Source organism: Onychomys torridus, chromosome 11 (assembly GCF_903995425.1).
Source record: "Onychomys torridus chromosome 11, mOncTor1.1, whole genome shotgun sequence".
NCBI classification, from domain to species: Eukaryota; Metazoa; Chordata; class Mammalia; order Rodentia; family Cricetidae; genus Onychomys; species Onychomys torridus.
Window position 1 is genome coordinate 92501239 of NC_050453.1, and position 15495 is coordinate 92516733.

General features: G+C 41.4%; 1 protein-coding gene across 3 annotated transcripts in view; it reads right to left on the reverse strand.

The window, feature by feature from the left end:
* Positions 1-15495, reverse strand: part of LOC118592981 (contactin-associated protein like 5-1-like) — a 934683-nt gene that overhangs the window by 484670 nt on the left and 434518 nt on the right. For all 3 annotated transcript variants that reach the window (XM_036202117.1, XM_036202118.1, XM_036202119.1), the window contains exon 6: positions 10058-10242. In XM_036202117.1, the coding sequence (XP_036058010.1) occupies positions 10058-10242 (185 nt within the window). The remainder of the gene's footprint in view (positions 1-10057; positions 10243-15495) is intronic.

The following is a 15495-nucleotide window of genomic DNA, read 5'->3' on the forward strand; positions in this document are numbered from 1 at the left end:
ATATTTCTCTACACTTTTATTATTTATTGTCTGTGGATGTGTGCTTTTTATAGTTCATCTGAAGAGGTCAGACGGCAGCTTGCAAGAGTCCATACTGTATTTCCATAATTCATCAACTCTGGTTGCATTCCAAAGAAGGGCTGTCCCTTCTGATGGCCATGACATTTCTATGTGGCTCAGTGACACACAGCTTCGTTACATTTCAGAGGAGACAGGAAAAGAAGAAAATAGCTCACAACCGTTGTTGGAGATGGTCCATCCCAAAATTGACTGGCAGAGCAAAGACAAGAATATGCATTTAAACTGAACTAGAGAAAAATTTAGTAACAGAGGGAGGAACTCGTTGTCATCAAAGTAGGACCAAAGATCAGAAAAAAAGAGGGCAGGTCTGAGACAAAAGGGGGGTGATAAGGCCAAAGGAAAAGAGTGGAGAGTTTGCAAGCATTTCACATCAAAGAAGGCTTTTTACTTCAATTTTTCCAGCTGCAGCCTGTCTGTGACACCAGAAATCCCATCAGATTCCTGGCGAGAAGATATTGTCCAAGGCTAGTTGTGAGTGGAATGTGTGCTCTACCTTGTTTTACCAGAGCCTAAGATCAAAGAAAGACTCTCTGTGCAGCTCAAGAGGAGAAGCAAGTGAACAGATGATAAAGTTGTCAAAAAGCACAAGGCAGGCGCAGAGTGAGAAGGAAATTGATCATCATACTTTTTGATCCAAGCCAACAAGTGTTTTGATCTACTATGCTTGAATGACTTACTCAGAATCGAGGATGCTGGAGAGGTACCTCAGCAGATAGAGTGTGTGCTGCACAAACAAACAGACTTGAATTCCATCACCTTACTGTGAGAAGGGCCACCTGTGGGTTACAGAAGCATGCATACTGGGCAAGCCATGGAAAACAAGCCAGTATGCTTGAGTTTCTGACTTTATTCCCTCAGTGATGGACTGTTAACCTAGAAGATGAGATGAAATAAACCTGTTCCTCCTCAATGGCTTTTGGTCATGGTATTTATCATAGCAATAGAAAGCAAATAGAACAATGTTCTGAGGACAGAACTCGGGCCCTCATTTTGACAAGGCACCTTTTCAAACCTAGTCATCTCTCCACCTACTGGGTCCCTTGGAACTTCAGTAGAGATAGCCCAACCTTGGTGTCTGGAATCCAGTCATGATTGATGAGATTCTGTCATTAGAAAGGAAGTAAAAAAATCTCAATTTTCTGGTGAAATCTGTGTTTCTATGTAATTATTTAATTAATTAATGTATTGGTTTTTCAAGACAGGGTTTCTCTATGTAGTTTTGCACCTTTCCTGGAACTCACTCTGTAGCCCAGGCTGGCCTTGAACTCACAGAGATTTGCCTACCTCTGCCTCCCAAGTGCTGGGATTAAAGGTGTGCACTGCCACTGCCTGACAAAATCTGTGTTTTTAAAGCAATTATTTGAATGCACATGCCTGCAACTTCCACTCTGCTCTCATAGAGTCTACCACCCTCAACTGTGAGCCACAAATAAACTCATTCTTCTGTAAATTGCTCTGGTCATGGTGTCTTACCATAGCAATAGAAAATAACTAATACAGACAGGGTCTCTCCTCTAACCTGGAGTTTGCCAATTCAGCAAGATTGGTAGACCAGTGAACCCAGGGATCCAGCTACCTCTACCACCACAACACTGAGATTATAAATATGTACCACAGCACCCAACAGTTTTGAAGTCAAATCTTGATTCTTGAATGACAAGCACCTTACTGACAGAGCCATCTCCCCAGCTCAATTATTAAGGAAACTCTAAGTGCCATAGGCCCAGTCTTTATCAGATTGTGATCGTTAAAAGCCTGTTACAGCCCTTGAAGAGAAAAACAGACTGTAAAGCAGAGGGTAACAGATGCTGCCAGTGGGTTCTTAGTACTACAAAGTGACCACTCCGGCTTTCCCATGGGCATCACACTGTTCCATGTGCATTTGAGGCTGGATCCAGACCATTATTTGTACTAACGTTGTTTCATCTAGACCAGAGGACAAGTAATGTCTGTGGCTCCTCCTGCTAAATGAGTAAATGGGGATCTTCCACAGACTCACAAATGCCAGGGAATGAGCCAGGCAAGCTGGTCTAACATAAATTTTATGGGTTTTGTCTCTATATATCAATAACTAGGTTCTCTGACCAGTTGGTCAAATTGTATACATTTTATTCTTCTAGAAAATATCTGGGTGAAAATACATACTTCAATGTCCTCCATATGCTGAGACAGCAAGGGCTTCTGCTGGGGGAAGTAATTTATCTCTGAATACACAGACCACATCCTGCTTCAATGGAGCAGTGTTCATAGGCCAAGGCAGATGACTACAAATGTACTATTACTATTTTCCACCATGACCTTCCCAACATGTTCAAGTTGCTTGACTTAAAAGTGTCATGCCACCATCAAAATCAACAGTTTCTGAGGATAAGAGGGAGCTGTCCACAGCACGAACAGACATGGGAATGGTGCAGTGTGACTTTGAAGGTAATCTGTTCATGCCAGGAGAGGTGAGCACATCTTATTGAGTAAATCCTTTGCTTGATTTGCACCTCTTTAAATATTTAGATTACAGCATGTGGCTCTCCATTTGTATTCTTGCCCCAGGCTCTGTGTATGTCTGAGAGAGCCTGGATAATTTTCTATTATTTTATTGATGACTATAGTAATCCAGCCAGTCTCCAAATGTCTTATTAACCACCTCAAGTAGAAGTGGAAGGCTAATTAAACCATGCTATCAACATTCCAGCAGAAACTTGGATAAAACAAAAAATATATGTTATCAGTTGCTTCTGTGAATGCTAATAAAAACAAGGAATACAGGCTTGGTGGCTGAGTGTTGTGATCTCACTTAGGGAGATCAGGAAGATCACAAGCAGCTCTTCCACATAGAGCCCTTCAAACCAGCCTGAGTACTTTAGAGAATAAAAATAAATTTAAAATATATTAATGAAATGTCTGAGGCAGACTATGGCAGAGTTGTTTTGCCTAACATGCATGAGGCCCTCAATTCAACCTCCAGCACTGGAAGAACAATAAAGGGGAGGAAGGGTGGTCTTCCTTGGTGCGGTACCAATATTAACAGACTTTCCATCATATTTGATGCTGTTTGTTTACTTTCAATACATATCAAGATGTGTCTTGTATATGTGCATATTCTTGTGTGCCTGTGGGTCCCCATGCATGTGTGCACATTTGTACAGAGGCTCAAGCTCCATACTAGATGTTTTTCTCTTGCTTGCCTCCTAGACTATTTATTTATTTATTTATTTATTACACGTTTATTTATTATTTAGATAGCTAGTTAGTGTATGGGAAATATATACATGCCAAGGGACACATGTGGAAGTCTGGAGACAACTGAGAGAGTTGGTTCTTGCCTTATACCATGGGACTGAATGCAGGTCATCAGGCTTGGCAGCAAATGTCTTATCTACTGAGCTTGTTGAGATACCAGCCATCCAACTCATTTAAAAATAATTGGTGATAGACTCACTGAAACCTTGAGCTCCCTATTAAGCTAGAAAGCCTTTCAAGCAAGCCCTGTGGATCCTCCTGTCTCTGACTTTCCAGTGCTGTGGGATTATATGTATTTATACAAGCCCTATGAGGTAACTTTTTATGGCAATTCACAATTATAAAATTTGAGGAAATATAAAATCAGCAGAATCAAAAATCACAAATTTAAATTGAAAATTAAAATTAAATTAAAAATTAAAAGGAAAAAGAATGACACAAGAGAATCTAAGTCTTCCCCAGAAAGTATTCAGACTGATTCTACTATCCTTATTTCTATGTCCAAGGCTATTTCTCTGTTCCCAAAGACAGGAACCATGTCCTGTGGTGAATCTCTCGACACCATGTGTCTGTGACTCTGTGGTTATGGGGACAGAGGACTGAAGATACTTTCCTCTCTCTATGTCCTGGAGCTTCCTATGAGACACATTATGGATTATAGTGCCTGCAGGTTTTAAAAGTTTTGATGTGAATGTGAAACATCCTCAGAAGTGCATGTTTCTAGGTGATTCTGCTGTTCACGAAAGTTCTGGAGGCTTAAGGAAGATGGAATCTTGCTAGGGGAAGTAGGTTTTGTAGGCTGGACCTACTCCATTTGTTCCCAGCTTCTACACCAATTCAGTGGCAGCCAGCCTCATGTTCCTGCTGCTGTGCCTTGTCCCCAGTGATGGATGGTGTCCCTCTGGGACTCTAACCAAAAATACACTTTTTCTCCCTTAAGTCTCTTTGGTCAGAGTATTTCAGCACAGCACTGGAAGAGAAATGAATACTAGGTGCAAATGTTATATCTTGAGGGTTTTTCTTCTTTCTTTCCTTACATTTCTTTTGCATCTTCTCATTTTCCAGTTTCTTACTTTATCTTCATGAGATTCCCTGTAGCCTCTATTCAGTGCTTTCAGGCTAGCGTTACAACTTAGTTTCAAAAGAAGAAAAATACCAATAGCAATTATACTGTACATTGTCTTGGAAACCATTTCCCTGCAGATCTGAGGTTATTTTAATCACAGATAAACAGTTTCACAGTGTCCCTCCAGCCCTCTAATCAAGTCTGTTTAGGAGAGGGAAGTGTTCAGCAGGTAGTGCCAGCAATAGCAAGGAAGGCAGCAAGGGCAGCGTCTAGGCATGTGGAACTATCAGCACTTTCGGATGGGGGCTGGGAGGTAGCTCAGCTGGTAGAGCACTTGCCTAGCCCACATGAGGTCCTGGTTTCCATTTTGAGAACTGCAAAAATGGTGAATGGTGGAGCACACCTGTAATCCCAGCACTTGGAGGGTAAAGACGGGAAGATTGCAAATATGAGCCTATGGTGGCCCTTTTGATTCAAAGCACAATGTGGTCTACAAGAAGGGTCAGTTGAACCACATTTTCAGGCCACTAGTCCTACACTTTGGTAAAGTTTATAAATGAAGATAGAGTTGCATAACATAATTAGCCCTGACATAAACTATAATAGAGGAGATCTGAAAACTTTCCTGGCATGCTCTGACAGTGGGTCTCAGGAAGTGATGTCAGCATCCTTCCAACTGTAGGAGTCCACATCTCATGTGGACACAGAACTCAGGGCAGAGCCTGGAGTGTGGTTTCTACTTACAGAATGCACTGTGATGGAGCCCATCCTCAGTGTGGATAGCAATGTTCAGCAGTGCTCCTCCTTATAGCTGCACTGGTTTTGTTTCTGAGTAGCTGAAATGTCCAATTCTTATCATTTGGGTTTATTCAAGCTTGTTGGTGGGAGACAATTGAATAGAACATTGCTCTCCACCCAGAAGGTCCTTTATTCTCACTGCTTCATTTAAGATAAATTTTCAAGGCTAGAGACTTCTAACACATAACTCTTGTCTTCCAGTACAGTTCAGTCCTCAATTTGTCTTCTTTTATGATGTCTAGAGCAACCTGTCTGCACATTCTGGCAAAAGTTGGAGGTTCCTGAAGCAGCAATTGCTCGAGAGAAGTATTTCCAGGAGTTTTTCCTTTAAGAAATGTTTATCACAGGCAAGGCATACAGAAAGGAAGGTTTCCAACTTCATAAACCAAGTGACATCAATGAGTTTTATTTCCCTAAAATCTAACGTTCATTTCCACATCATGCAGCTGTGATCTCATTGAGATAATACACTGGCAAAGAGGCTTGCAAGTCAATGGTGAGTTAGGAATAGCATAGATTTTAGAACAGTCAACTTGGACATTAAAGTATTTGGAAAGAATGGTGAGACTGAAGAACGACTTTATAATTTTCTTTTTGTCAATGTTCTTTTCAAATTCATTAAAGACACTTCTGTGCTTTGGGATAAATCTAAGTTACTGTATTCTCTTTGTTTCTTCAATCAATTAAACAAGTTGACATGATGGGTACTCTAAGATTTTCAGTTTTCAGCAACTCAAATATATCTACCTGGTGTTTTGTCTTTTAAGTCAAAGGATGCCAATGTGTCTTTTGAAGTCACTGAATGACAGATATTATCTATAATATACTGAGCAGAAGTTTGGATCAAAGGAAAAGATCTAGCTTAAGGCTCATGATAATGATTGAAAAAAGGATAAGGTCTGCTCCTGATCGTTCCATTCTTTATTTATATCTTACCTTTTTATCTGTATCCCAGTAGAGTCTTAAATTGTGTTCCTAGTTAGGGTCCAGCAATTCTGTATAGTTTAGTTTCTTTTCCTGATAAAATACCCTGATAAAGCAACTTAAGGAAGGAAGGGCTTCTATCTGCTCAATGTTCAAGGTTACAATCCACCATGGCAGAAATGAAGCTTGAGGGAGCTAGTCACATGCTACCCATTGTCAAGAGAGCAACGAGAGCTTGTGCTAGGTGTACTTTCTTCTTTTAATTCTTTTAATTCCACCCAGGATCTCATCCCATGAATGGTGTCATCCACAGCAGTGGGTTCCCAGATTGATTAACCTAATCAAAATAATCCCTCTGTTCTGGCTAATTTTATGTCAATTTGTCATAAGCTAAAGTCATTTTGGAAAGGGAAGCCTTAATTGAGAACATTTCTCTACAAGACTGACTTCTGGAGAAGCCTGTGGGGCATTTTCTTGATTGATGATTGATGTGGGACATCCCACCTCACAGTGGGTGGTGCCATTGATGGAATTTTGGTCCTGGTCCTGACATATATAAGAAGTGGGCTAAACAAGCCACGAGGGGCAAGCCAGTAAGAAGCACTCCTCCACAGTCTGCATCATTCCCTGCTGCCCGATTCCTGCCTTGAGTTCTTATTGTGACTTCCTGGATGATGGAGAGATACTTGGAAGTGCAAGCTGAAATAAACCATTTCCTCTATAAAAATGCTCTTAGTCATGGCATTTTATCACAGTGATAGAAACCCTGACTAGAAACACCTTACAAACATGTAACCTAACCTAGACAATCCCTCACAGGTATGGCTGGAAGCTTGCCTTTTGAGTCAAAGGATGTCAATTATAGATCCTGTCAACTTCACCACTAACAAAAGTTGACAATCACCCAAACATTTGATTCACCCACCTGCAAGCCAAGCTATGTGTAACCCTGAGGGGGGTGGGGGTCGGGGAGGAGAGAGAGAGAGAGAGAGACAGAGACAGAGACAGAGACAGAGAGAGAAATTTCTGACTCAGTAGGCCTGGATAAAGCCTAAATGGGTTCTATTTAATATATTTTTAGGAGTTGTTGATTGGTCTGGCCCCTGAAACAAATAGAGTTGTTAGCTACCCTGCAAATAGTTGTTCAATATTCTTTTTTCATCATAATTTAAATTCTTTATAAAGGCCTATATATTCTCTATCAGCTAGTCTTTAACTTATTCTTTTTATTTAAAAAGTTATATATATTTGTGGGAGTGTATATATGCCTATGAGTCAAATATCCAAAGAGGAAGATGTCAGATCTCCTGGAGCAGGAGACATGGGAAGTTGTGTTTTACTTCATTTGCATGTTGGTAACTAAACTTAAGTCCTCTGCAAGAGCATTATGTGCTCTTAATCGCTGAGCCTTTTCTTCAGTCACTGGCTTTGCTTAAAACCTAGCTGTCCTTAGTGAGACACACACACACACACACACACACACACACACACACACACACATACACACACACACACACACACACACATATACACACAAACATACACCAAGTATTTACAATTGCATGTGTGTGTCAAATTCATAATCTCACTCTAAAGAATACATTGCATACAATTTAATAAAGATGAACAATGTATTTATCTTTGTTATATTCTAACATAGTGAGCTGATTCTTTTTTTTATTTCTTTTTTACTTTTTTTGTTTTTTTGAGACAGCGTTTCTCTTTGTAGTTTTGGTGTCTCTCCTGGATCTTGCTCTGTAGACCAGGCTGGTCTCGAACTCACAGAGATCCACCTAGCTCTGCTTCCCGAGTGCTGGGATTAAAGGCGTGTGCCACCACCGGCCTGGCCAGTGAACTGATTCTTACAGGAAGCTTTTGATCCTTTAAGATACATTTTTCTAAATCTTTATCTGCAATAAAAATCTCTGTCATATTCCTTCCTTCCTTCCTTCCTTCCTTCTTTCCTTCTTTTATGAGCTTTCAAGAATGCAAAAAAAAATTAGTCTTGTCTGTCTGGTGGGACAGGCCTGTATGTCACATTTTCAGTAGGCTGAAGCAGGTAATTTAATGAAATCTCTTCTTGAACTTTAAAAAATGGGGGCTGTGAGTTCAGCTTTGTTGGTAAAGTTCCCACATTAGCACCCCATGGAGGAGATTGTGGGGGTGCAGATCTACTATCCCAGTTCTCAAGAAGTAAAGGCAGAGTGATTAGTAGTTTGAGAAAGTTCAAGGCCAGTCTAGGCTACATGAGATCTTCTCTTAAAGTAATATAATGGTTTTAATTGAATTTAATTTAAAAACTGAAAGAAAAAAGACTGTAGATACAGCTTACTGGTAACATGCTTCCTAGCATGTGACTATCTCTACTTTCAATCCCAAGTAACACACATACACACACTCCCACCCCAAATTTAATCTTCAACGATTAAGCCATAGAAAAATGCCCTTTCAATAAGACATAAGGTTTGTTGACTCCCAGTCCAGGCCGTCTATAAACAATGAATCAAACTTGTACTTGCCACGTTTGTCAACATGTTTGGTATAAGACCTTCCCCAGAGACAGCAGTTACAAAAGTTCTGGTGTACAAGGAGATAAATGAAGGGTAATTACAAAGCAAAATAATTAGAAATTAAAAAATTTATATCCTCAAAAATATTTCATTTAATTTAATCCCCAACTCATTTAATCACGTTTATGCAGTCTATGTTTTAATTATGGACAGTGTCTACCAGGCAGCTTTCAAAACTCCTGAAAAATCTGACCTTTGGCCCTTTTGGACTCAACTGACTTCTACACATCACTGCTGTTGTTCTAAACTCTGCCACTGTGTTGATCGATGTTCCCGCTTTGGAACCTGCTGTACACATCTTACCTTCTGATCCAGCTAACTGGATCCTTCAATGAAGACCCAACAGGGTCTCCCGCTGACAGACCTGAGCTTCTCTCTGTGAGCAAAAAGCCCTCATCCTCCCACCCCTGCCCAGAGGACTCCATCCTTTCCTCCTCTGTCCCCCAGTCACTGTGCTCTGAGGTACTTGGACTGTCAGACTAGAAGATCTGCGGCCTTCTTTAGTTTGATGCATCCCATGAATCTCTTCCATCAGAGCTCTGGATTCGGTCCCTGGTACCACAAAGATGGGAAAAACAGTTCCAGCCTATTAGTTAAAAGTTCAAATGGGCATGAATGTGAAAGGCCAGGGACCCTCTGAGAACGTGGTTTTTAAGACTCTTGGTAATTTTTTAAAAATTAGACTTCCATTATGTGGTTCTGGGAAACTGAACTCAAATCATCAGGCTTGGCAGCAAATCCCTTTACTGGTTGACCCATCTTTGGAGTTCACACCTGAGATTTTGTTAACATTTTCTGTTTCTTTTAATACTCCAACTAATTAAAGATTTTCTTAAAGAATTAATGGTTATATATAGTCAAGAGACAGTAACACTGGGAGGCTACAAGTACCTATATGCCCACAAGTGCATACACACACACACACACACACACACACACACACATGCACACACACACACACACATGCACACACAGACACAGACACACACACATGCACACACAGACACAGACACACAGACACGCACAGACACACACACACATGCACACACAGACACAGACACACACACATGCACACACACAGACACACACACACACACACACACACGCGCGCACAGACACACACACACATGCACACACACGGGCACACATGCCTACCCACATGCATGCATATGAACATAAAGAAAGTAAGAAAGTATTGATTTTACTTCACATAGTTGATACCTCATCAGCAACACAGAGCTTGGCAAAGGCATTTCCAGACCCTTACTGTGCAGCTCTTCCCTGGTGACTCTGCCCTTGTAGTCTGACCCAGACCGTGGGGCTCAAAGGCTCTATTTACAGACAACCCAGTCCTGGGAACCTGCAGGGAGAACCGACTCACCTCATAGTCGATGTCCAGGACATCGGTCTCACCCTTGGTCCGGAAGTGCTGCGTGTACGTGTCCACAGTGAAGTTCGCCTGCTTGCCCACACGCTCCAGGAGAACCGAGTGCCAGTGCTGGTCATCGAGAAGGCTACCCAGCACGGCAGAGGGCTCGATGCTGCTGAGTCGGGCTTTGCTGTCATCTGCAGGGGGAGGAAGGCAGGATGGATTCTTAGCCCAGGCAGCTTTGAATCCTGCCCATCAACAGCAATGAGAACCAGGTACCTGAGACTTCTTCGAGCAAACCCAGTGTGAACTGTTCCTCTGCAGTGCAGACCACCGGGCCTCTGCAGGGGCCACGCTTTCCCCTTCTTAGATTCGGGTTCCTCTGCAGTGCAGACCACTGAGCCTTTATCAAATGATACACACCTCAACCCCCCCATCCCCCCCCAAATGTAATGTTTCTGGGATACCAGCCATTGCTTGGCGACAGGAATGCTTATCTGCTTACCGTATTGGCCAAAGGAATAAAATTTAAAAGAATTTTCCACGTTTAGAAAAAACATAACTAAATTTATAGACACACTTTTTTTAGTATCATGAATGAAGAAAGCAGATTTTGAAAGAGCTGGGAGGAAGCCAGTGATCGCACAGAGTATGTCTGTGCACACAGGAGCAGAGAAAGACAGAACCATTCCAGGGGCAACTGTTGAGTGCCTACTGTTTGAACAGGGTCCTTCCACCAAAAGGGTTCTGGCTGCCACCACCACACAGAATTTGTCTCGACTTTAAGGGAAGCTATCATTACTGACACATAATTTTTTAATTCTTCATAAATTTCACATATGTGAGTGTGCATGCCCAAGTGCTCATGCATGCTTTCATGTGTATACAGTTGGTTCTCTCTTCCATCATGTGTGTCCCCTACTGTAACTCTGGCCATAAGGCTTGGCAGCATGCACCTTTATACACTGAGACATCATTTGGGCCCCTGAAACAAAATTTTATTTTGAGAGAATAGTTTCTGTTCCCACCCCCTCAGAATATGATAGCTAAGTGTATCTCTTCTCTTTCTTGCACTGTGCCATCCTTGGCCCCACCTGTACTCCCCTGTGCTCAGGTGACATTCAGGGGTCAGGGACAGCTAATTTCCCCGTGGGCTGCTCACTCCTACCTCTGGTATGGCCTAATGGTGCTGTTTGTCTCACTGAGTAAGGATGTCTGGCTTCCTACTGAAGTCAGAATGGGGATTCCCCACTCAGCATACTTGAAAAGCAGGGCTGTTGAATTAATGTCTGATTCTGTTTTGTTGATTTACTATTTCTTTATACCATAAGCCTTGAATTCTCACCATGGTCAGACTATGCTAATGCATTAATAAATACCTCCTTCTCTTCCTCCTGCCCTTCCTCCGAAAGACACTGTGATCAAGCGTATTAGTCATGGTCATGTAGAAAGAAGATGTGGAGGCGGGTAGACTCTTTCTTCTGAGACAGCCAGTGTTGGTGTGTCCCAGCAATAGCAGTGAGGACTTATGAATACACAAACACAGACCAAAGGGAAGTACACAGGAAGAGGGAGTGTCCGCCCAGCTTGAAGGAACTGGTGCCCAGACTCAGGGGTGGCAGAGACAGTGGAAAGGTCCCTCAGCAGAGGACAACCAGCTGAAAGAACTGTGTATGAGGCTGCTGCATTCAGATTAACATGGAAAGATGTTTAGATTAGCAGCAATGTATGATTTGATATTCGATGCCAATTCAGCTCCTTTAGAAGTTATGCCAACATGCCAGGCGGTGGTGGCGCACGCCTTTAATCCCAGCACTTGGGAGGCAGAGGCAGGTGGATCTCTGTGAGTTCGAGGCCAACCTGGGCTACAAAGTGAGTTCCAGGAAGGGCACAAAACTACACAGAGAAACCCTGTCTCAAAAAACAAAACAAAAAAACAAAACAAAACAAAAAGTTATGCCAACTTAATCTCCTGCTACAATTTATGAGCGTCTGATATTATTATATTTCTGAGTAATTTTAATACATATTTCTTTGTTTAAGTGTGTGTGTGTGTGTGTGTGTGTGTGTGTGCGCGCGCGCGCGCGCGTGCACGCCACAATGTACCTTTGGAGGTCAAAGTCAGCCTTCAGTGTCAGCCTTCACCTTTCATCTTGGTGCAGCCAGGGTCTCTTGTTTGCCCTTGACTATCCCTGACTAACCAGCCCATGGGATTCTGGAGAGTCTCTTACCCTCATCTCCCACCCTGCAGTGAAAGCCGAGGTTCTAGAGAGTCTGCCTTTATGCAGACACTGGGGATGCAAACTCAGATTCTCACACCCAGGTGGCAAACGCTTTACACATTGCACTACCTCCCTCAGCCAATTAATGTGTATTTTTCTTGGCAGGGATAGGGATGAAAAATCTCTTCATTTTTATTTCCTTTTTTGTGAGCCATATTCTCTGACCGTTATCCATTTGTTTTTCCAGCAATTTGCATTTAGTCTATTTTCTGTGATATACGTTTTAAGGGCACCTCTCTGTTCTATGACTTTTTTTGTATGCTACTTTTTCTGTTTTGTTTTAACACTGAAATATTTTTCTGTTGAAACTTTATTATTTGAGGACTGAGGAGATGGCTCAGCAGTCTAAGCACTTGTTTTCAAGCTCAGGGATCAGAATTCAGATCTCCCACCCTAGTGAATTCCTGGCTGGTGTGCTGGCCCAGTGTAATTACAGTTCTCGGGGGTGGAGACTGAGGATTCTGGTGCAAACTGGCTCATAAGACTACCCATTTTACTGAGCTCTGTGTTTGAGTGAGAGAGCCTCCCTCAATGAGAAAGAGGGAAGAACAGTCCAAGATGATGCCCAACATCACCTGTGGGCCTCCACATGCAGGAACACAGGTGTACCTGCACACATATGTATGTGTTCCCACACACATGCAAGAGTAACACCCCAGATTTACACATCTCTACCATGCTCACATCTGAAAAATAGAAAAGAGGAAAGAAAGAAGCACAATCATTTCTCTTTAACAGTCAATCCCTGCTTTGAGATCACAGAGAAAATCTCCACGCGTGTTTCACCATTCATTCACTTTGAACTTAGAAACCTGGTTCTTGCATTCTGTGGGAAGGAAGGCAGTTGGTGCTGTCTGAACCCCACCCGTGTGCTGCCTCAGATGAACTTCTTAAGCAAACTTGGTCACTGAGGCTCAGACACAGCAAGCTGTGCTGGGAAGCTAAAGTTAGGACAGTAGACAGGGATCTTGAAGTCCTGGCCCTTTAAGCTAGTCATCTACATTCTTGAAATGCATTCTATGGCAATAAATTAATATTTGGCTGAAAAAGAACTAATGATTTAGAAATTGGAGAATGATGTTCAGTAGTTTGGAGAGAGATTAAACATACATGTAAAATCAACAAAAGGTTATTAGCGAGCTGTTGAAGTAGCATTTAGGAAGTTCTCATGGCATTTTTAAATATTTATGAGTGAAAACAACAGTGTTAGATAAAATTAAAAGTGACAGCTAACAAGTACATTATCCAACTACTTAAAATTCTTCTTATTTTTTTTTTTTTTCGAAAGGGTTTCTCTGTGTAGCTATGCGCCTTTCCTGGAACTTGCTCTGTAGACCAGGCTGGCCTCGAACTCACAGAGATCCTCTTGGCTCTGCCTCCCAAGTGCTGGGATTAAAGGTGTGTGCCACCATTGCCTGGCTAAAATTCTTAATTTATGATATATAGAAGTAGAATAGAAATGTGTAAATGCATAACTAAACATAACTAATACAAAACACCATAAACTCTTAAGTACAAAATTTTGCCACATCCAAAAGATTTTTCTTTTCTTCTGTGTTTTACAGTTAGAATAACTATTTTAGTATCTAGAAAGAACACTATTAAAGTACATCATTAATCCTGGGTGAATTACTGAATGCCACCTGAATTACAAGGAATTTCATGTGTGTGTTTCTTTGGTGGCTGCAGGATGAATTCAGTGTCTTGAATATGTTGACCAGGTTCTTAATATCATCTACCACTGAGTTATGCCCATACTTACAGGTTCAGTTTTTAATTACATGTGTTTACTGATTTATGGGGATAATGTGAGTATGAGCATGCAATGATTGTGCATGTGTAGACCAGAGAAAAAGCTGTGGGAGCTGGTTTTCTCCTGCCATCTCCTGGGTCCAGGATTTGAATTCAGGTTGTCAGCCTCATCAGCAAGTATCATCACTCACTAAGCCATCTCATCAGCACACAAGTCTATTTCTAAAGAGGTTCCAAAAGCAAAGATAGTAATGAATTGCATCTCTTCCTTCTTTGGTTATTTTTTCACTGAAACTCAGTTATCCTACCTTAAGGCAAATAAAAATTTGTCTGATAAAAAAAATGCAGAAAAAATTCTGTTATTTGAGGATTCGTAGTTTAGAATTGTATTGATGAAGAGAGAACAATTATCTAATGAAACCTCCCTAGAAATCTAGACTGTTGTTATAGAAACCACAGAAAACACAATTCTCAGTGCACTATCATAGTCTTTATCTCAGGACACTTGTTTCCAGTTTTATTTCAGTTGCATTTGATGATCAATTATCCCATTGTAACAGGTTTTTAATTTATTAAGACAAGATTAAAAAATCCTCATGAACAGCTGAGAAGAATACAAGTGAAATAATGAGGAAGAAGTTGGCTTTGGGGCCAGAAACATAAAGAAAAAATTTTTTAATTAAATGGAACTTTTTTTTTCTATTTAGTTTCGAGATGACATAAGTACTACCTAAGCCTTATTGGAATGAACATTGGGAATGAGTGTTTGTACTTTTAAAAGATTTATTACTTTTAGGATTTTTAAACTTTTATATGCATAAATATTTTGCTCACATGTATGTTTGTGCACTATGTTTATGATTGTAGAGGTTAGAGGAGCCCATTGAGTTCCTTGGAACTGAAATCGTGAATCAAGGGTTGGGAACTGCTATGTGGGTAAATTGAACCCTGGAAGTCTGTAAGAGCAAATGTGCTTTTACTTGTCCAGTCATCTCTCCAGCAGCCCCTTAAAGATTTAGGTTTTAGCATTTGTGTGTGAGCATGTGTGTTTCTGTATCTGTTAGTATACATGTGCAGTTGAGTGCAGGTGCTCATGGAGGCCACAACAGCACCCTAAATCTTCTGGAGCCAGAGTTATAGGCAGAGAGAGAGAGAGAGAGAGAGAGAGAGAGAGAGAGAGAGAGAGGGAATGAATCTGTGAATATATACATGTAGTTGGGTTCAGGTGCTCATGGAGGCTATAATAGCACCCCCAGTCTTCTGAACCCAGAGTTATAGGCACTTGTGAGCCTGTCCATGTGGGTACTGGGAACTGCATGTCCATCCTCTGCTCTCTTAACCACTGAGTCATCTCTCCAGCTCTAATGTTTACGTTTTTAAGCTTCATCTTTATTTTCATTTCTTCCCCTTATCCTC